Source organism: Drosophila mauritiana, chromosome X (assembly GCF_004382145.1).
Source record: "Drosophila mauritiana strain mau12 chromosome X, ASM438214v1, whole genome shotgun sequence".
NCBI classification, from domain to species: domain Eukaryota; kingdom Metazoa; phylum Arthropoda; class Insecta; order Diptera; family Drosophilidae; genus Drosophila; species Drosophila mauritiana.
The window spans coordinates 2,058,076-2,079,883 of record NC_046672.1 but is presented as its reverse complement, the minus strand read 5'-3'; the positions used below and the strand labels follow the sequence as shown (position 1 = coordinate 2,079,883).

General features: G+C 45.9%; 1 protein-coding gene across 7 annotated transcripts; it reads right to left on the bottom strand.

Annotated features, from left to right (window-relative positions):
* Positions 1-1,411: 1,411 nt before the first annotated feature.
* Positions 1,412-20,241, bottom strand: LOC117146766 (tyrosine-protein phosphatase corkscrew). 7 transcript variants are annotated; one of them, XM_033313273.1, is made up of 11 exons: positions 20,091-20,241; positions 19,344-19,531; positions 19,145-19,271; positions 6,242-6,404; positions 5,376-5,555; positions 5,190-5,307; positions 3,975-4,912; positions 3,810-3,900; positions 3,506-3,695; positions 3,022-3,440; positions 1,412-2,941 (listed from the first exon to the last, which is right to left on the bottom strand). In XM_033313273.1, exons 1-11 carry the CDS (start codon positions 20,102-20,104, stop codon positions 2,844-2,846), a joined length of 2,526 nt encoding a protein of 841 aa, XP_033169164.1. In that variant the 5' UTR covers positions 20,105-20,241; the 3' UTR covers positions 1,412-2,843. The 7 variants fall into 7 exon arrangements, with proteins under 7 accessions (XP_033169164.1, XP_033169162.1, XP_033169163.1 ...); XM_033313271.1 differs by lacking the exon at positions 20,091-20,241 and adding an exon at positions 19,601-19,881; XM_033313272.1 differs by having other exon boundaries at positions 1,412-3,440.
* Between the last annotated feature and the right edge of the window lie 1,567 nt (positions 20,242-21,808).

Genomic DNA, 21,808 nt, shown 5'->3' with positions numbered 1-21,808 from the left:
GGTTGCTGGGGTTTCGAGGTCCTACCCGAGAATATCGTTATCTAAAGTAAGTCACTCAAGCAATTTCTTCTTGGTGTTTGTTTGTCTACTATGGATAGTTGGTGTATGTATTACATTTCGATATTGCCTAGATACAATTTTAGAATTATTTAAGTTTAAAGCGTTTCCTTGCTCTTGTTTTTTGTTTTTTTTTTGGTGTTTGGGTCTCCATCGATCCCTCCCTCAATATTCACGTCGTTATTTTGATTTTGGTTCGTTCTTATTGATTATAACATCGTTGTTTGTGAGATTTGTGGTCAAATGACTGCGATGAGGCCTATTGGTGTTTTGTTGCTGTTGGCTTTTGTGCTTTGGCATTCATCTCTCCCTCCGCCGGCTGCTCCATTGGACTGCGTTCTTCAATATCCATATCCGATATCCACCTCTGTCTATATGCTATAAAAATTCAACACAAGAAGCGCGGGACTTTGGGGACCCGCGCTCCAAGATCAAAACATATCGTATCCCCAGTGGGATTCATATTCGGATTCACCTTCGTTTTTTGGGGGCCACTAGGTCGCCGCCCAGTCGAAGCCAGGCTTCGACGTATTCCATTTGAATAATCGTATTATAGGCTAACTATATAAAGTACTAGATCACGCACTTACACACACGTTTGTCGTCCGATCGGGATCACCCGCTAGTGCTCAGATGGTGGGTGGAAGCAAAGACATTCGAATATTATTATTCTGGTGTCTTTGGTGGAAGGTCAGGGGTCAGTTTAGATTCGAGTGGGTGGTGGGGGTGAACACATGATTACTTATTGTTCTAACTGGGAGACGGGAGGTGACTCCCTCTTCTCCGTGGTGTGATTCAACTTTCCGTCTTGGTCGTCGAGGCGTTTTATATAAGGCTATGTTCCAAAGTGTTCGGGTTTCTTTCAGTTCGTTGGTGATGTGTGGTAACATAACTGAAGTTGAGAACCAAAAAGGGAAAAGCGTTCAACAAACATGCGGGGAAAATAAAAAATAATGTGCTTTTGTGTATCGCATATAAAATGTTTTATTTTTCTGTATAAATACAAATATAATTTGTGTTGTTTTTTAGTTTTGTATTCGTTTTTCAGTTTTGTGGTTTATTCTTTTTTTTCGCAAGATCAAGATGAATAACAATTTAAAGCACTTACAAAAGCATAAAGTTAAATAAGATAAAATAAGGGTATGTTTTAAATATATTACTCAAATTTGCACAATAATCTAATTGATTTACATTTCGCTGCTGCCGATTTTGAGTTATTCCTTCCTGTATATATTTTGTATTTATGATTTAGCAGTTTGTTTTTATTTAAAATTTTTTAATTTCTTTGCAGCGCCCAAGGTACTGTGCTTAAATATTGCATATATAGTTTGATTACGCTTCAGCGTTGAAATAATAAACTTAGTTAAAAACACTCGTGCATAGACAGAGAGGGTGAGGGAGAGAGAGAGAGACAGAGATAGGGAGACTGGGTAGAGAGACACAGACACACAATTAATGCATAATTTCTAAAGTACAAAATTTCTAAATACAATTCTTTCGATCATTTGAAATGTAACACAATGGACAATCGCTATAAATAATCTTCAATATACAATTAAAAATATACACACAATCACTAAATTAATCGGAAAATTAAGGGGGAAGGGAAAATCAGAAATTGGCTGCTAGAGATATAGATCTGGATCTGAATCTGGATCTGTCGAGCTGTAATATTAGTTTTCTTATTCTAGGGACGACACGCATAAGCGCTTCTTAGCTTTTTCTTTTACCTCTAATCTGTTCTCTTCTGTTTATTTCTGTTCTGTTCGGTTGGCGTCTCCGCTGTTCTGTTCTGATCTCATTCGCATCTGTTCTCATCTGTTACTGTTACTGTTTCAGTTTCTGTTCTCGCTGTCACTCGAATCACAATCAACGCTTTTTGTATCATTATCGTTACGTGCTTACTGCCTCAGTTACTCCGCTAATTTCTTCTCTATCGATTTTGTCAACACTTACTACACTAAAAACTTTATTTGCACTCCAACCGGTAACCCGTTTCCGTTTCAAGTTGAATTTGGAGGAGGTGGACTTCACTTTTCTTCACTTTTTCGCCAACTAGATTAGAAATTAACCGATTCAAATTGAACGTGCCAGAACTAGATTTCCCTTTAGAAATGGATATTTCAATGATTCCCAAATGGGAAACTACAACTATTTTCAAACATGCGATTCGTAAAATTTAAAGTTAAACAACTTTTGTGGTTTGTAACCAGCGCAATACATGTAAATATTTGTCACAAGTCAATTTTCTCATCTAAAGCGAATATTTTCAAGAAAGTGAAATACTATTAATGCCAATTCCGCCAAATTCAAGCGGTTTGGAACAGGGAACGGGGGTTATCATTTTGTTGCTGCGATTCTGCTTAAAAATGTGTTTTTTTTTGGCGGATCTGCTGCAGTTCCGCCCAGATTGTATCCTCAACTACCGGTTCGGGGATTCTTAAGATACTACTACATAAATATGCCTGGGTTTTGGGGTTTGGGGTGGTGGTGGGGTTACTGCTTTGCGTGTGCAGGGAACACTTACAACATAAAGCGAGACAATAACATAAAACTAAACATTACATTACACACAATTACAAAAAAGTATATAGATTACAATTATTAAAAAAAAAACGTAGAACGTGGTACAACAGTAAAACATAGTCGAGGGATTGGGTTTTGGGTTTGGGGCGGCGGCTGGGTGACATTTAAAATGAAAACCACATGTGGTCTGTGTGCGTGTGTGGGGAGGTGGGTGTCAGGGGGGCGTGTCAAGGGGGCGTCGCGACTTAGAAATTCATTTGTCATGTTTTGCGCGGCGGTGTCGGTGGCGGCGGCAACGCAGGCGCATGGCTCGGCGGTCGCAAGCCGATCATGTCTTTGGGAATGTTTTTGAATTTTGCTGAAAGATGACGGGACTGGTGAGCAACTTGAGTATGCCAGGACGCGGTCGCAGCGGCGGCGCCGGCTGCTGCATCTTACCTGCTCCCGCCGGAGCCTGCTCCTCGCGCTGCTGTTGCTGCTTCAGCGAGTCGCTGTAAAAGTTCGACTTGCGCATATTGCCGCCCAGCCCCAAGCCGATGCCGCCCAGCAGGGCGTTGATGTTGCCGTTGCTGCTGCCGTTGCTGCTGCTGGTATTGCTGCTCCCGCCGCCGTTGCTGCAGCTGCTATTGCCGATGCCGTTGTTATTATTGTTGCAGTTGACCACCGGCAACGGCGGCTGCTGCTTCGATGCGTGCTTGTTGCCGACGCCCATGCCCACGCCCATGCTTAGGCCCATCCCAGTGCCCAAGTCCGCCGATGTCGGCGTCAGTGGCGTCTTACTCGGAACTAAACTTATGCTAGAAATTGCTGGTGGTAATGGAGATCTTTGTGAATCGTTGCCAATTTCGCCCGTGTACCTGGATGGTGGGATAAGATTGCCATTAGACGGACACTCTTACGCAGTCTCTGAGAATCCACTCACTTTATATTGGTGTACTCGCGGCCAACCTGCAGGCTCTGCTCCTCAGCTCGTTTCCGGGCAATCAGGGTCTGTATGTAGTGCTGCACCGCGTAGTAGACGAACTTGTATTGCGCCTCGGTTTGCACAAGACCGGAACGCTGCGATCGGACCATCTGAATGGTGCGCTGGATGTCGATTTCGGTATCCAATCCTGTGAGGAAACACATAGGGAAAAGAGCTTTAATAAGGTTCAAAATCTATGTGGCTTGAATTGTCTCCTTTTTCAGTTATCAATTCTTGACCACACTCAATCGTTCAAACTTACCATTGCGCACAATCTGATCGAGAATCATATCGATCACAATGAAGGTGCCAGTGCGTCCGATGCCCGCAGAGCAATGCACGCAGATCGGACCCTACAAACAATCAATAGAGAGAGGTATTTGGTTAAAGCCAATGATGTCCCAAGAATGATCGAAGTCAAACTTACCGGCTTCTCGCCCGCTTGAGCCAGGTGACTCTGACGCGTGTTGACATCTTGCAGAAAGTTGAGCACACAGCCCGGATCGGCGGGCACTCCGTGATCCGGCCACACCTGGAAATGGTAGTGAAAGATCCGGCGCGCCGGCTGATCCCGCCACGAGACGAGGAACTCGCGCAGCGTGTAGTCACTGGTCGAGTTCTCCGAGACGCACTGTATCCGCGCGTGGCCGAACTGCTCCGATCTACCCTCGTCCGGCCAGTAGCGGGCGCATTTTTCTTTGCCGCGCTCGTATTCCTTGGTGGTCATGACGATCACCCGCGTGTTCTCCTGCCAGACCATGTTCCAAAAGTCCGTTACCGTGTTCACTTGCTGGGTGAGCAGGCAGCCCTGGGTGGCGATGTAGGTCTTAAACATCTCGCGCTCCCTCTCGCGTTCCCGCTCGGCCATCGATATAGAGACAGCCCCGGACGAGTCGTTCGAGTGTCTCTTTAGCAGGCCGGCCAGACATCCGGCTGTGCCGCTCGTGAGATTGGTGGGTGTGCCGGGTCCATTGACGCTGCTCACTCCGCTGGTGCCCGACGATCCTGGTCCGGACCCAGAGCCGGAGGAGGGCGATGAAGAGGCCGAGGATTCGCTGCGCTTGTGCTTGCTCAGGGAGTCCGACTTGCGGCTGCAGGTGGCACAGTTGCTATACGGCAGAATGGCGCTCTTCACGGCGCACTGCACGCACGTCTTGTTCATCAGCTGGCAGTTGGAGCAGTTCCGCTGTGTCTGGGCAGCCGTGCAGGCGGGGCACGAGGGCACCGAGCTGTTCAGGCTCTCCGACGAGCTGCTCATGTTGTACAGGTCGCCGTCGGTGGGCAGCCGTATGTAGTTGGCATTGATGTACTCGGCTCCGGCCACGCTGTGCTCCACGTCCAGCAGCTTGACGCGCGTGTGGTCGTCTGGAAAGCGGACAGGGAAATAGGTTAGAAATTTGGCATGGAAAATAAAAAAACAAATTATTTTATAGTTTGGAAACTCGGCTTTGGCAAAGGGAATTTATATCATAACTTGGTCATATAGATGAACGAACAACTGTTCTGAACAGCTATTGGTTTTTTTCTCGTAATTTAGAGAGCGTTTCCATCAGAAGAGTTTTCATATAGCAGAAAGAATAACTGTTTTAAAGAGTCAAGATTTTGGGGCTCCTAACGGATCTTAGTGGATTTCTATACTTACATGGCAATATGTTGCGGTAGCGATTCTTGAGGCGGTTCTCCTGTTTGTAGCCCTCGTTGCGCGAGAAAGTGTCCCGACTGTCCTGCTGCAGTGATTCGAACTCCTCCCAGAAACCTCCCTAGAATCGAAAGCCACCTTGGGATTAGTGTGCTCCACAATCACTGCTATCAGAGAGAGGGAACTCACCTTGACCAGCTGTTCCACCCGGGCATTGATGCCAGCCGCAGTGATTCGCGTGGCGTTGAACGGCTGTCGCAGATGCACCACGGTTCCGCACGTCTCCACCATGGGATTACGCTTGTAGTGATCGATCAGTTCCGACAAGGTGCCAAAGGATTCCCCGCCGCCGACGTCGTACTTCTTGTCCTGCAATCGGGAAATCACTCTATTGTTATCGTGGCATTTTAATGGGGGGACACGTGGTGGAGAGTCTTTCTCCGAGTTCGATGGAGCGTCGAGAGATTAGCTAATAAAATCGAAAACGTGACTTCAATGTCAAATGGGAAAAAGGCCAGCTAGACATGTAAATGGCATAATTGCAGCCGCAAACCGCAGAAACCGCGCTCACGGCTAAAGTTATTGTAATAGTGGAAAAATTGTTTTGGGGGAATTACGCTGAAACTGGAACTGCACTGCTTGACCTGGTTGAAGCTCCTGGCGCAAGCAGTTTGCCCGCGCCAAGGCAAAGCAGGCATGTTTCGGAGTTTAAACAGTAGGCCTTCGATAATGTTAACCATAATTACGGATGGCAAAATGCGTTCAAGATGAACGAGTTTAAATATATTATTGCCAATTGATTTCATAATATTCTTTCCACTCCGCTCGAGCAACCATCGTAGTTAGGGAGGCTCAACTGTAGAGTTTATGTGCACATACATATGTACATACGACTCGACTATAGAGCCAAGGTCGCGCTATGAGGAACTTTATGGCCAGTGCGACTTTGTTGCTGCACTGCCATCGATTTGCATTTGCATTTTGCACCCTGCGAGGGGCGAGGGGCAAGGGGCGACTACAAAATCTGGTTAGTTGGGGTTACGTATTCAACATACCTGCCATCGAATCATGACATGCGTTACTTTGTCGTCCGTGCGCACGGAAAGGACGAAGTCGCCAGGCTTGCTCTGAGATTCACGGACGAGAAACGAACCATTCTTGCCCCGCTCCAGGATCAATTTTTCCGCTTCCTTTCCGGAAAGATTGCCATGAAACCATCTGCGGAGAGAAAGAGGAGGTTGTTAGGATATATGCCTTAATAGTTCGGCTGTGATTCGTAGATATGTATATGTAATTGTGGCCATCTGTACCGATCGATGGCGCATCCACTGAACGAACTGAGCGATTGACTGACTGACTGACTGAGTGCTCGACTGGCGACTACGTGAGCGCTCAAAATGCAATTACAAACTATACGAGAAGCGCACAAAAGCGCAAAATAGTAGAGCCAGCAACAGCAACAACAGCAGCAACCGCAATACCAACAAAAAGCAGCAACAAACAGCGCAATACGAATCGAATATGGGTACAGTCGGTACTCGGTGGGTGGAACTTCACTGGGAACATCCACTGGGATTTTATTCGAATAGGATTAGTAGTGAAGGCCATCATTGCCAGGTCTTTACGAGTAGAACTAAAAGTGTAAGCATAGCTTAGAGCTTTTGAGGGCGCACTGGGAGGAGGGCTCACTGTACGTATGTATATGTATGTGCTAAAGCACACACCAGCAAAAGTTCGAAGAAAACAGTCAAATGCAAGGCGACAACTGCAATAACAACGGCAATAGTGGCGAAAACACGCATACGCCGTGTGGAAAAGCGCAAGTTGAGTCGAAGCCAGCTACTGGGGGCCGGGACTTATAAGTCTACCCGTCTGGCCTGCTCAGCTTAGTTGGCTTGACAGACTTGAGATTGTCATCGCCATGGCAATTGCAGTTGGAAGCGCATTTTTGCCATGTGACACAGAAAAAGGCGGCTAAAGTCGGCTTAGACTCAAATAGAGCTCGGCTAAGCGGAGCACTAGTTGTGCAGTGGAGTTTGGTGTTTCTGTTTCTGCCGAACGAAACTAAATCATCTGTTTCTATCACCTCGATGTCCAACACTATCACACCGATGTCCGCCGTTGGCCTACACACAATGGGTTCATTGGATCTGCTTTGCCTCCCTCCTACTGATTTGCATAAATAACACTAGCCCAAACAACTTGCTCTGAATGCCATTATAGACCGCGTGCTGCTGTTGTGCTGTCCATCTCTTAGCCCGCTTTCGAGTTCGTCGCCATTGAGCGAACCAAACGCAAAAATACGGAATTCGAGCAAAAATCTAGAAACAATTGACAACATTGAGTTGTCCTTAAGCCGGTTTCAATTTAGCGCCTGGGGTCATAGATATCATAAAATATGTCATCGATGCGGCGAGAATATGGGGGGAATCGGGTAATCGGGGTGTGGGAACTAAAACTAAGACTCAAAACTCATGTATAATGTATGCGGCAAGTGCTAAAAGCCGCTACACAGAAAACAATGCATATGTAATTTTCAAATGGTAATGGTAATCTCCTCCGCTGGAAGAAATCACGTCTTTTAGTTCGACTCATGGGTGAAGCAAAGTAAACACTATTTTTTCGTAGTTTTCGTATTGGCGATATTGAATATAAATGCTTTCTGTGCATATTGATTTGCTTTTTAGTCAGCGAAATCAATTCATCTTCCGTGTGCTGGCCTGGCTATTAATAGAAGTCCATGTGGAAACAATTAACATTACATTAGAGCCACAAAGTGTCGGGCATTTCATGCTGTCCCGCCCGTCTCGCTCACCATCTCCCTCTCTCACTCGCTCGTTCGCTCTGCTTTGCCAGCTTGTTACAGATTCAAGGTGGCCAAATGCGAAGCCGATCGGTTGGGAGTGATAAGAATGAGTTTGATGGGTTTATTTTTAGCAAAACGGAAGTTATAAATCCATTACAAGCAGGTCTATGCACTGGTGCGCACTGCTTGCTTTTAAATAGGCGGGAACTGCGCACTGCTTGTACCAACTAGAAGCTTCCTAACCTCAGGTTGCTCTATCTTCATCGAGGCAAAATTTAGAATTTCTGGAAAAATGCTTCCGATTTCCGATATTCTTCAATACGAACTGCGCATTCTTTCGGATGATTCAACACTCACACACGATTTGCGTATGGAAAGGTTCTCGAGTTATTTGCATAAGACAATTCACAGTTTTCGGACAACATCTATTAGCACATTTGTGTATTGTTGGCCGATCGCTTGTTTGCGATCGCCGCAGCTGAGGTGGTTGCAATTCGGGGACGCATCGCCCTCTGCCGTCTGACCCCGTGCAATCGAGTTGAACTTAGCAATTATCGCAGCCCACATCGATCATATCGCTGATATCCTTTGTGTCATTCTGCCGAACTGCAGAGCTGCCAAACTGTGTCTCCGTCTCCACCCATATTTCGGTGTTTATCTTTAAATTTAGCACTGTGACGATAATACAAAGCAACACAAATTGCTTCTGCTGCGCTCTCACTCAGCGATTTAAATCGGGCAGACTGGGGGTTAAAAATACAAGCAGATGGAACTACACCACCCGAGTACGTCAGTGAAAATTTCGCACCTTTTTGCATCATTTACAGTTACACTTACAGCAGCGAATGCGAATGCGGCGTATTTGTATTTACATACGGAGGAAGCTGCGCGCCATTCATGAAAGCGCCGCTAAGGTCAACAAACAGATTTACATGCACACACACATATCCGAATACATATACAGATCCCCCCGAGTGTTTTAGTCGTTTCGTTTGTCACAGGTTTATTTTGCTTTTTGTGTGGCAACGCACCTGGAAAGGCGGCAGCGAAACGACTGGTATTGGGGTTACGAGGGGGAGCGCGGAAGCAGGGGAACGAGGCCTTCAATTAATTAACTTAAAAGTCGGCAAGATACTTATTGAATTATTGAATGAGCTGCTTGCCCATACCCTAACCGCCCACTCGCAAGCAGTGTGTGAAGTAGTAGTACAGTCTATTCAAAACATTGCACTTTTGAACGGTTCAAACTGTCAAAATAACCATATAAACAATGTGAAGTTGGAGAACTGGACGGGGAAAAGTACTAGTTGGGGAGAGTCTGGGAATGGATTGTAAAATTTCCATGGAGTTACAAACCCCACAGATCATAATTGGGCCTTTCCACCGAGAGCATCTTGTAGTCGGCCGACGTCATGAATGTGCACAAATAAAACGCTTTCATTTGATCAGTAGCCACAGCTCACGGTTGTGCAACGGAAAAATAAACGGAAATATGCAAAACAGAAGACAGCTCTCGAAATCCATCCATTACGGGAAAAGCAATTTCATAAATCGTTAATCAGCCTTATGGCGAAGGGCGGAGGACGGAGCTGCCCCATTGTTGACCTAGTGAAGTGACAAGTGAAATCCGGAAATCACGCCGATTAAGCTGTCAGAGCTATTCGAACGTCATCTTCAGATCATTTGGCATTATGTGCGTTTCAGGATAATGACGAAAAGATCGCCCTTAAGCAGGATACCTATAAAAAGCTGAGCCTAAATTTGAAAAACAAAGATCCAGTTAACGAGCCAATCAACACGTTCAGCGATAATGAATCCGTTGCGATAAAAATCGAAATAAATAACCAACAACCGAAACCGACTGCACTACCAATTCGGAATCCGGGCTCAACTAAAAGTCAAAGATAATTTATGGGACATAATGGTCCAGCAGATACATATGCGAGTGTTCGTAAATATTCTGGGGGTACTGTGCGAATCGAGATCGCCAAGACGGGGCCAGCCCACACAAACAATCGGACGGCACATGGCACAGCCGGGCAGATAAACACCAAGATCAGACACGGAGTGGGATGGAATCTTTGGGGAATGTGGACGCCGGACGACGGACAGCGTAACAGCGGGACATGGGTAAACATTCCGGGCGCGAGTGAAGAGATAATTCCGACCTGGCAGTGGGCCAAGATACGATGTCTGCAGTGGGCACTTCGCCGAACTCTCCCGCTTCTACAAGTGCGTAATTTCGCCAGGGGGGAGGACGGGTGTCTATCGCATTGGCCATTATCCATTAGCCAGTGCCCAACCAATAACTCAATCTTCAGCTCTAAATGAAAGAACCAATATCGCAACCCGACTTGACAACGGGCCAATTGTGTGGGGGGGTTGATATGTTGATATGTGACCATATTTGAGTGGCGATCTGAGCTGGGCCCCCTGCCATTTGCCATTCCACTCCCTTCACCTTCACTTCACTCGCCATTTGGCAGTCGGAAATTCATTCATATTAGAACGTCAATTTACGATTGCTTGTTTTCGAGTCGAATGCTTTGCGTAAATATTTACTCATTTTGCGTGGCAATTCTGAACACATGACAGTATGTGCTGCGCTGTTTTTTTTGCTTTGTTGCGGCGTCAACTGCCTGTGATTGCCTGCCTTATTAGGGTTAATGTTGATGGGCAGCAGATTGGCTCCAGACTTCCCTCGAATCGTCTGCTACTCCGCGACATGTGACTGACAGGCGGGGCATACTACGATGCGATGGCAGCTCGAAATACCATTAAACCTGCTACGGGGTATCGCTTAGTTCGCAGCCTGACAACTTCATTACTCGCACTCCAATAACAATTAGTGCCTAATTTCGCACGCGCCCCAAATCAGCAGAACGCTGCTCTTTTTCTAACACTCTGGACTGGACTGCTGTCGTTTTTGGGCGACCTGAACTTACGTGTAACCATGGAGCTGGACGCGCATGGTGGCCAAGAGGGACAGTGTGCTGTTGGAGCAGCTGGCGCCGCCGAAGGCGGCTGGGAACTGGGGCGGGGTGGCTGTCCAGGAGGTGGGCGTGGCCGGGTAGGAGGCCTGCGGGCTGGGTGTGAGCCGGTGCAGCGATTCCGTCGACGTGGAGGCGGAGGCGGAGGGTTGGGCGGAGAGAGGACGACGTCTGCGCTGCAATCGGTTGTCTCGATCAGCGCCCTTGGCCACGCCCTTTATGATCTGGGCCAGCTCGTCGTGGGTCATACAGTTCTTGCAGGCCGGCTCCTGGGCCTCGGGTGTCTCCGTTGGTGGGGTGACCTTTGCTTTCCGACCCTTGCTGGCCTTGAACTTGCCGCTCCTCTCGCGCTCCTCCGAGCGCCTTCCCTTGCTTCCGTAGTGCGCCTGTATGGCTCTTTCGTACTCAAAGTTTCGCTGGTTGTTGTACGCATTGTTGTTGTTTAGCGTGTTGTTATTGTTATTGTTGATATTGTTATTGTTGTAGACTTGTTTCTCCTGCAGCTTGTGATTGACCACACTGCCCAGCGAGCTGGACAACTTTTCCAGGCATTTGTTGAACAGCATTTTCTTCACACTCGTTTTCTCGCACACACCAAAACAAAAAGAAGCTTAGATAGTAGTATTCCACTGCGGAAAAATGCGTCTCGGCTGGGGTGTTTCTTATTATTTTTTTATTTTGTTATTGTTTTTGTTTTATGTAACAACTTGCCCACACACACGAACACACACTGAAAGCACAAAAACTAGAATTCTTGTTTTTTGTTTTTTGCCGCTGTTTGTTGTGCTTCTCTGTTTGCTTTTTATTGATCTTAGTCAGCTCGATTAGGGGGAAATGTCTACAGTTTGTCAAATAGAGTGCTGTTTACCCCGCATTCGTTTACTATTGCACAATCTTCTTGAGAGCCAGCAACAGCTTCCTTTCGTACGACTTGACTTTGATGGCCTTGGTGGCCACGGTGGTGCTGCTGGTGCTGATGGTGCTGGTGGGTTTGACCTCTGCTGGGGATGCGGCCTGCTCGTCGAGTCGAGATTGTGCCGCCATCAAATGCTCCAGGACAAATGTGGCTGAAGGCATAATTTTCGCGCTTTGTCTTCGAAAAAAAAAACAAAAACACTCGATGGAACTTGTTGGGCGTCAGTAGAAACGAAACGAACTGCTTGCCGCTCGACGACGAACGGCGACTGCTTGCGAGCTGAGCTGCTAACCCGTTGGATCACAACTCGAGAATGAAGCGCCTGCTGCCGAGTCTGAAGCTTTTTGCCTCGGATTCGAAATCGCAATCGGAATCGAAATCGGATTCTTGACGTTGTCTCAGCGCGGCTCCTCTCTTTGCGATTCGATTCTTCTGCTCTCTCTTAGTGGCTATATCTCTCGGACGGGAGCTGTGGCCTGGTGGTGTTCTAAGCGCTGGGGTATGAATGAATCTGAATCTTGACTGGCTGCGGACGGCGCTTTTTGTTTTTAAATCCAGCCGGCGCTCTGGTTAGCCCTTCCTGTCGATCTCGCGGGTGGGGGTTTTTATTTATGGGCTTTATTTACTGTCAGCGAGCCAGAAGTCACAAATAAATACAAAAAAAAAAAAAAAAACAGTAAATAAAACGGAGCGAAAGACGTAACTTTGGAATTGATTGGCAGTGGATGTGTGCACAGCTTTCCGTTGGCTCCTGTTGCAGTACCTTCAAGCTGCTTGGCCCCTCAGCGGGCGCCACTTAATTGTAGCCATCCTGTGGACGCCACTTACGGTTTGTTCAGAAAGCGAAAGCACTTTACATTGCCATCAACATTGTACAAAATGACACTTTTACTTTTCATTTACTTTCAATTAAGTGCTAGAGCCACGCTAAAGCCTATAAATATGTATAGCGGCTCCACTCTATGCTGATTTCATAATGACTGTACTCCTGGATGAGTCACGGACTTCATCGCAATCAGAATCCGAATCATACACATTTCGAAAAGCAAGCACATAAGATTAATTCCAATCCGAAAATGGTCATTTCGTGATATGAGTGTGTTGTTGGCTTGTAAGAAAGCAAATACAAAAAGCGCTTTTAGCGCCGTCCGTTGCCTGCCACCGGAAATGAAACTGAAGCCGCACAGCAACTACTGTGGCGGCCATCTAGGCAAGGAGCTGGGTTGCTGGGGGGCAGGTGGGTTGGTGGGCAGGTGGGCAGGTTGGTAGTTGGGTAGTTGGGTAGGTGGGAGCTAGAAGCGAGCAGTGCCAAAGCTCTCTTACAGCGCAGGCGCAGACGTCAGAGGTGCGAACGTGCGCAGAATACCTTTTTATTTTTTGGCCAGCAAAACAGAATCGTTCGACGTGCGACAGCCTGCGAACTGCGATCTAGCAACACTTAACTTCCAGCCCCGTATTCATGCCTCCCAACGATGACGAACTATTTTTTTCCAACATTTCGTCATTGTTTTTTCGCTGGAAACCAACTAGAACTCGTTACCCAAACCACATTCAAAATCCACTCAATGGAAATTGTCTCCGAAGTGTTCGATCGAAATTGAAAATGCTCAGCTGAAACCAGTCGGGGAAACCCCATGTAGCTATGCATGCATGCATCAATGCAAACAGGATGTTTTAGGCCAGGTGGACCAGCACCGTGGAAACCACATGGGGCTTCTGGGCGCAGTTAGGTGTCGGTTAAAAATATTAGTCATTGCAAGACGAGAAGTGCATTAAAAGTGAGTAGAGATGATGATTTGAGGTACCTGTTTGCAATCGACGCAGAATTAAGAGCGAGGCCAAAATTGGCCATTCGCAAGTTAAAGTTCTTAGAAATGATCGAGTAACGCAATTTAGAAGTGACATTGACCAATAGCCTACCCAACGTGTTTACATTACGTTTGGAATTACTAAAAGTTCCGGCGAAATAGTGAGAGCCGTGAGTGCCGCCCTACCCAGAAACAAACTTGATCGGTGCGAGGTGCCAGAGCGACAGCCAGTCCCAGTATCCCCCAGTGCTCCATTCCTGAGCTCCGCGACCTTGGCTATCCCGATTTCGTTGCTGGAGACCCAGACCGCATTTGGGCACAGCCAAAACCATTCGTAGGTGCGACGGGGAGTGGGCAAGAAATAAACATAATTTATTGTTCAGTCGGAGGCGGGGGATGGTTAGTATGCCAGGCACACTACTGATTGCTCGCCACTCCGAATTGGGATTGGGATTAAGATTTGGTCTCGGCACCCAGGGATGGCAGCCAGGTGAGCCGAAGCCGAAGCCCAATCCGTTGGTGAAGCGTGCCGGACCGAGTGCGCGGCGACAGCTCCTCGAAATGGGTTACTCAGTCGCCAAAAGCCAATAGCCAATAGCCAATTGGCAATAGGCAATCGCAAATCGATTGTGGGTCGATGCGGGGACCACTGTACAGACGTGTTCGCACTAAATCAGCCAAAAACCAACAGAATTGTTGCCAGAGAGTATAGTTTATGGGCCATTATACCGGGCATTTGTGAGCTGGGTATTTGGTAAATTTTAAAATGAGTACTTTGCAACCCCACCCAGAAAGGGGTAAATCAAAAATAGACGGGAAGAGGCAATTAGGAGAACTACTTATATTATTTGAAAATAATTTACAAATCATAAATTCCCCGCTGGTGGGCGTGGGCTGCATTTTTCAGCTGAAACTCAGCTTGTTAACAAGAATCATCATACTGAAGGATTCGTGGCACCAACTCAAGCTCCAAAACAGTGTGTTTAAAGTTTTATAGGATAATTGCATGTATGTATCTGCCAGTATCGTTAGCTCCTGCCAAACATGTTGCTTTTCCCAATCTCCAAGCCTAGAGAGACGAGCCCAGTTTCAGTTGTCGCCAGGTGGGCTTCCCCATAGCGGCCGAGATTTATGATACTGCTCCATTTTTGCCATGCTCCACCAGCCAAAAATATATCCCGAGATTTACGATCAGTGTCGTAATTCATACTATTAGATGGAATGCTACGTGAGTGCTTCCATGTAACACTTTTTTGTAAGCAAATCGGATCTCCAGCTCCGCAAATAGCAGGGGACTCACGGCTGCTTAGTGGCGGAAAAGTATTCCTTTGGATTGGGTTGGAATAGTCGGTCGGTTCGTTGGCCTGGCCCCCCGCAACTTTGATTTTCGGTCCGTCGAATCAATCCCTCATCCCCATTTATTGACGCGAATCTTTCCTCGTTTTCTTTGTGGCTCTTTGTTTTGGCGATGTTTTGGCGAGGGATTTACCTGAATATTTAATTGCGAGACGGACGCATTTGCGGTTCGTGCCGGTAGCTTTAAATTGTCATGTGCTGGGCAGTTTAGGATACCAAATATAATGAGCGATCATCTCGATTGGCGTGCACATACATACGTGCGTTTTAAATTTAATTCAGTTCGTGGGATCTACAAAGGGAAAGCACATCAAAAACTAGCCGCTGCAGTGCAATGATAATGCATTTGCGATTTGCTTATAGCTAAACATCATTGGGTCAGGTGTGATGCGCTGGCCATGTAAAGGAACAGTGCTCACAATCCAGTCTATACAATCTATTTAGATTTATTTTCCAGAATCGAAAATGAAGTTTACCCATAAAGTGCAGTGTTGGATTGATAATAGTGATCATCAAATCAGAAGCACAGTTCAGCCGTCTGTTTCGATGCAGTTGATCGATTAATATTTGATTTTGATGTCGACAATTAGAGTACAATTATACAGATATTATACAAGCAAGTAGGTCTGGTTCACTTGGCACTTCTGGTGCGGTACAGTTGTGCGCTACATCCATCAATCTACCTAATGATCAAAGTATCTGGCGATGATGCTGCGTGCCCGGGGACTATGGACCATCCGTTCCACATGCAGGCCATGGCGAGGCAGTGGGTGCAATTCCACGGGGCCGACGCATCTACAGCTTGTGGAGTATGTGACGGATGGCACGATCGAGGGCACCGAGCATGGGTGTTAGAGTGGCGGCAGGTGGGGCGGACGGGCGGCCAGGTACCTATGGATGAGTACATGTGCGTGTTTGCGCAATCCAATTTAAAGCGTACATATGTGCACAGCGAGAGAGAACACCACTCTTCCATTTGAAAGGCTCTTCAATCGCCTTGTTCTAATCTCTGATTTCTTATTCTAACGTTTGAGTAAAAACTGCATAGGGTTTTCTCCTATGTAACTTGGAGCAAATGAAACAGTTCATGTCACGGTACTTTTCTTCGAGTGTACCCTTTATAGACATTTATTGCCGCTGGTGTTATGGCTGATGCCTTAGATACAGATACAGATACAGCGACAGATCCGGATACATTGGAGGTTGGGGTAGAGATACACATACACATACACATACAGATACAGATACAGATACATATACAGCTACGTGCACGGCATAATTTATAAACCATTTGTAGGCTTGTCTTAATGGCGAAAATTGAAAGCATTTAGCATTTGAGGCACTCGAGAGCGACGGATGGGCAAGGGCGAACCCACAGGGGTTGGATATGCGGCTCAAGTGGGATCTGGGTAGTGGGGTAGGTGGGGCGCCATTACCCACTAGTACCCAGTATCCATTAAGTATCGCCCAACACAAACAATTCTATGGCTTAATTGACGATTGTCAGATTTGTCTTACTCCTTGACAGATCGACTGAGCTATGGAAGAAAGTGCGCGAAACTAAAGCAATTTACAATTATCTTGCAATTAATTGCAACGATTAAGTGGGCAGGTAGACAAACAGTGTACAAAAACAACCTAACCGCATTACGTCGAGTGATTTGCAATTCGGTTGCACTCCAATCGCAGTTCTGACTCGATCAAAGGTCAAGATCAACGTCGAGAAATGTAATTGGGATTGGGATTGGAAATGGAAATGCAATCGGATGGCGAAATGTCGCGGGAATATTGCTGGAAGCGGGGGAATTGGTTGGTAAATGTTGGAGAATGTCTGGGCCATTCAGAAGGCAAATGCATTTCTAATGGCATCTTTCACATCTCTCCCTTCGCCAGCTCAATAGAAATTCCCGATTTTGTAAAGTAGCCAAGCATAGATGGAACTAATACTCCCCGTTCTATGCATATTAGCTTGGCTTGATGGGCTCGCAACAGAAGGCAGACGAATTGATTTATAAAAAGCTGACCGCGTAACTTTCCACACCCCATAATAAACCCACTTTTCGGACGATTGACGTTCTCGAGCTTAATGTATGTAAATATCCTCATGATCAACCCCTAAATATATATGTAATTATGATTGCCTTCGATCGCATCCCTCGTTTGACGTCACCGCCAATCAAACGATTTGTGCTTTGCGACTCGCAAATCGATTATAAGCCATACAACACCTTCTTAGGCTAAAAATACCCGCCGCTCGGATCGAGGGGCTTTAAAAATAAACCACAATCGAAAATACACATTAAAACCGTCACGAGCTCCAGCCAAGGATGAGTGGCTGGAGTGTATGGAGTGGTGGAGGGGCTGGGAAACCAGGTCTGGGGGCAAAGAAGGCTTAGGGCAAACGTCTCTGACGAACAAAGGCGATCTTGATGGTGGTGGACTGGACTCTTTAGATCGCAAAGTCTCTGTCCAATGTTTAAATTTCAATGCATAGCATAATTTTAGGTTCTTCCTTGCTTAATGTAGTTTAAAAAACAAATTCGATTGCTCGAATTTCCTGAGATACAATTGCGAACTTCTACTGCTTCGATTCAAGATGGGTTCTATTGCTCTCCGGTCACCTTCAAATTTGAGGGGGGCGTGGCCAGTCAAGGTGACTGACCTGTTGGGATGCGGAAAATGCAGCGCACGAGGCAAAACAACGAAACAAAAAGCAGAAGCAAGCGCGGCATTGGGAAAGGAGACAAGGCGACAAACAAGAAAGAATGTACGAAAGAAAAAGGGAACCGTAAAATATTTGACGGCTTGGTAGACGGGCGGGCTCGAAAATATTAATAAGCAAGAAATACAATAAATATCGACAGTATTTCGCGCGTGTGGGTTGAAAACGAACGCCAGTAAAACAACGGCGACAAAGACAATGCACTGCTTGTATGGTCACTGCTTGCGTGTGCCTGGGCCCGTGGATGAGCGTGTGGGTTGTTGCGTGAGCAACAGGTGTGTGTGGGTGCCCGATTTAAGTGGAATTAGAAATTATTCACCCACAAATCTCATCTCTGCCCGAAACCGAGTTGCGCATCGGAGACAATCCAAGAAGAAAGACCAGCTGTGAAGAGCAAAGCTTCAAGAACCGAAGCCACATTCTCAGCGATCTAACGCAGTTTCGACTGGTTATTAACAACATCATGTTTATTACTGGACGCTTGAGTTAGGTGCGCTTGGTTCTCAGTACAATGCTCATCAATCTTACGTTTATTAAGTAATTAGATTCGATTTAGTTTAGCTTCGATCTCTGATCATTTTCAGTTTGAAGTACTAGTTTTTGAGTTCTTCAGTTGTTCGAGATAAAATAGCTGTCAAAGGTGCCTAAGATCAAACTCTGCTAGCTAGATCGTTGATATATATTTCATATAATATTGATATCTTACCTACAGCTGTTCGCCGTAGAAAGAGCAACAAAAGTCTTGGTACAGAAGCGCGAATGGGGAGTAAGGGATGCGGAGTATGGCCCTGGACCACTTTCGATTTCAGTTCCCAGTTCCCAGTTTCAGTGCCAGTCTCAGTACCGGGACCCAGTACCCGATAGCGTTTGAGAAAGCCTGATAAGCAAAGTGCTCGGAACTGATGTTTGGACTCTTGAGTGCTCACACAACATCGTTTGTAAACATGGTGCATGAATAATAATCCGACCCGAAAGCAAACAAATACGATTCGTCCTTGGGCAATGCGGAGTGGAACTAATGTAGGTCATCGAATTCGATGAGAACAGGTTGGCCGTTTGGCTGGTGACCCAATTTTAGGTGAATATCTTGCATCCGTTGACGTCAGTCCATTTCGGAACGTGTGAAATAAAGATAGTCCGGCCATTCGGAGGGCATTCCAATGGCATGGCCTCAGAAGGTTGCAACCAGCCGTAAGACTAAAGCATCTTCTCCTGGCATAATCAACTTGGAAATAAAACAGAATCCCGGAACACATCAAGGTACATATGTAAGTACCTTGAGCACAACATCTATCAAGCGCTCAAGAAGGCCAGTTCCCGTATCCCATATTCCGGAGTAACCACCCGGCTCGGGACTCACCTTTCCGTGGTGGGCTCGGCGCAGATCAGCGGCTGCTTGAGTTCGATGGCCTGGCCGTTCTTCTCCTTTAGCTCGCCATTCTCCATGTAGTATTGTACCAGTTCCGGCAGTGTGGCGAACTTTTCACCTGCAAAAGGAGGACGATTCACTGTGGTGAATTGGGTGACCGAGTGGGGGGCAGGGAACGGCAGCCACTTACCACCGTAGAGATCAAAGAAGTCGCCATTGTTTTGGATTTTGATGTGGGTCACCTCGTTGCCGCGGCGCACGGAGAGCGTGAAGGCGCCCGGATTCGAGGAGGAGAGGCGGGCGAGGAAGGAGCCGTCGAATCCCTGCTCCTGCAGCAGTTTCTCAGCTTCGATGCCAGATATCGTTGGGTGGAACCATCTGCGGAGTGGAGGGAATACGGTTTATCTCAGAGTTTAGACAACTGTCGCTGCTCGCCGAGCTGGTTACCCGGTGGGCAAACATATGGGTGTTGTCAGCTGCCACTGGCCACTGTGCGAATGTCGTTTATGGTCAGCCTCCGGTGCCTCCGGCCCTGCATACCAAGTGGTCATCAGTGGCAGGTGCAGTGGCGCACAGTGGGGTGTGTGCATCGTTTTCGGTCAATTGTCACTGGTTACCGCACTGCTTCCGCGGTGGGCAACAGGCTGAGGCTGAGGATGAAGCAGTGCAGCGGCCACAGATCTGCTGCATCCACCCTGACGCCCCCCCGCGCCCGACACTTTGGTGCACTTTTTATCTCAGCAGTTTTGTTTTTTGTTTCTGTTTCTTTTTCGCTCTGCCTTGCTTTTGTATCTACTTATACATATGTAAATAGCCCAGTTGGGAGCGGAGCGTGCGTGCGTGTGTGATTGCGAGTGTGTGTCCGTGTGTGTGTGAGTGTGTGCGAGACTGCGTGCGTGTGTGTGCGGAACATTGTCGTATTTCTTATTGGATTTACCTTCGCGATGACATTTTCTTATTGAATGCACACTTAAAAAATAAATAATGTTGACACTTAACGGAAAAAAATGAAACTTATGAGTAGATGCTTTGTTTAAACTTATTTTTACAGTTGGTTGGTTGGATACAAAAAAAAAACTATTTTTTTACTGGGCTGTGCGGTGTGGCCAGTCGACTTAAAAAAAAAACTACAAGGTGCGAGACGAAATGGGTGCAAATCTTGGGCGAGCACTCAGCACGGACATCCACCACGGACATGCGGTCACTCAAAGATTGATTTTGCACTTTGCCCTCTATTTTCGAAACGTTGTGCCACACTGTCCAGAATTCCGTTAAAATTCGATTCGGTGGGGCAAAGTTAGTAGTTCACCCTAATTTTTCGCAGCACAAGCTTTTTGAGGGTGCTCAGAATGTTGGAAAATGATGGGAAAATCACCCCGTAAATCAATTCCTATCCAAGTGCAAAGTGTCAGTAAATAGTTTTCTTCTTTTTATTCAAGCAATTTAAAAGTTTTCGGTTTGTCCATTGTACATAGAACTATGTATTTTGTGTTCTCCTTTTACTAATTTATCAAATAAATATAATTTCCATCCTAGACTGTCATTTATTTGCATTTCAAATAATTTACAAATACGCGTACAATTGGGGGAAGGGGATCCCTTCTTAATTTTGTATCATATTATATGATTTATATAGCCTTCGCTTGGTTTTTAATATTTGTTTTACTCGGCAGAGACCCAAAAAAGTCACATTCCATTGAAAGATTTGCGATTTAGTAATACGTTTTAAATACGTTTGGTTTATAAAGCGCGACCATATTTGATATACATTTATATTTGTTGTATATGAAGTCGTAAACATTTATGCGGTTTCGCTTGAGTGTGTATTTTGTCTTTTATATAGGTTCTCGATTTTAGGTATATCTTGCATATCGTTTACTAACAAAGGTACCTAAGATTTGCATTAGATGTGATTCACAGATAGAGGATACTACTCTATCCGAAGAGCCATTAGCGATGATCAAATGGATGATCAAATGGGCTGGAATCCTCGTTCTTCCTCGTCTAGTTTTGTCGTGTGAGATGTGAGACATGATATAATGTGGTTCATTTGGACTTGATGCAACTTTATGTGTATATATCTTATACTTGTACTTCCCCCACTCGGTTATCGCTCTAAGTTCGCTGGTTAGTGTGGCTGGCAGCTTAGATGCTAAGGACAAGAAGTACGGATCATCTACATATGCACTTGGTAATCGTAGTGAAAAGAAGAGCACTGTGCGCCTGACTGAGTTTTAGCTATTATTCGATTTATTTGTAATCATAATAATAATTGTCATTATCATTATCGTTATCATTATCATTAGCGTTTTATTTATGCTTGTTTGGTAAAAGTAAATAACACAGCGTTTTCTATGCAAATTAAAATTAAATTTGTGTTTCCTCCATTTACATTAAACAATTGTTTTGAACAAAACAGAACGCGTTTTATGGCCTCGTAAACAATAAAAATGAGTAAATTAGGCGTATGTAAACTTAAAGCGAAGCGAAAACAATTGCTGCAACTGATTCTGATTTTCTGATTCTGATGCCATCTCAAATGATATTTTGTAAATTGCACTCGGAACACATTTCGAAACGGCGGATTTTCCAGGGACTGCAGGCCACACACCTCTTATAATCAGATTATATATTACATACAAGATAAGATCCTTA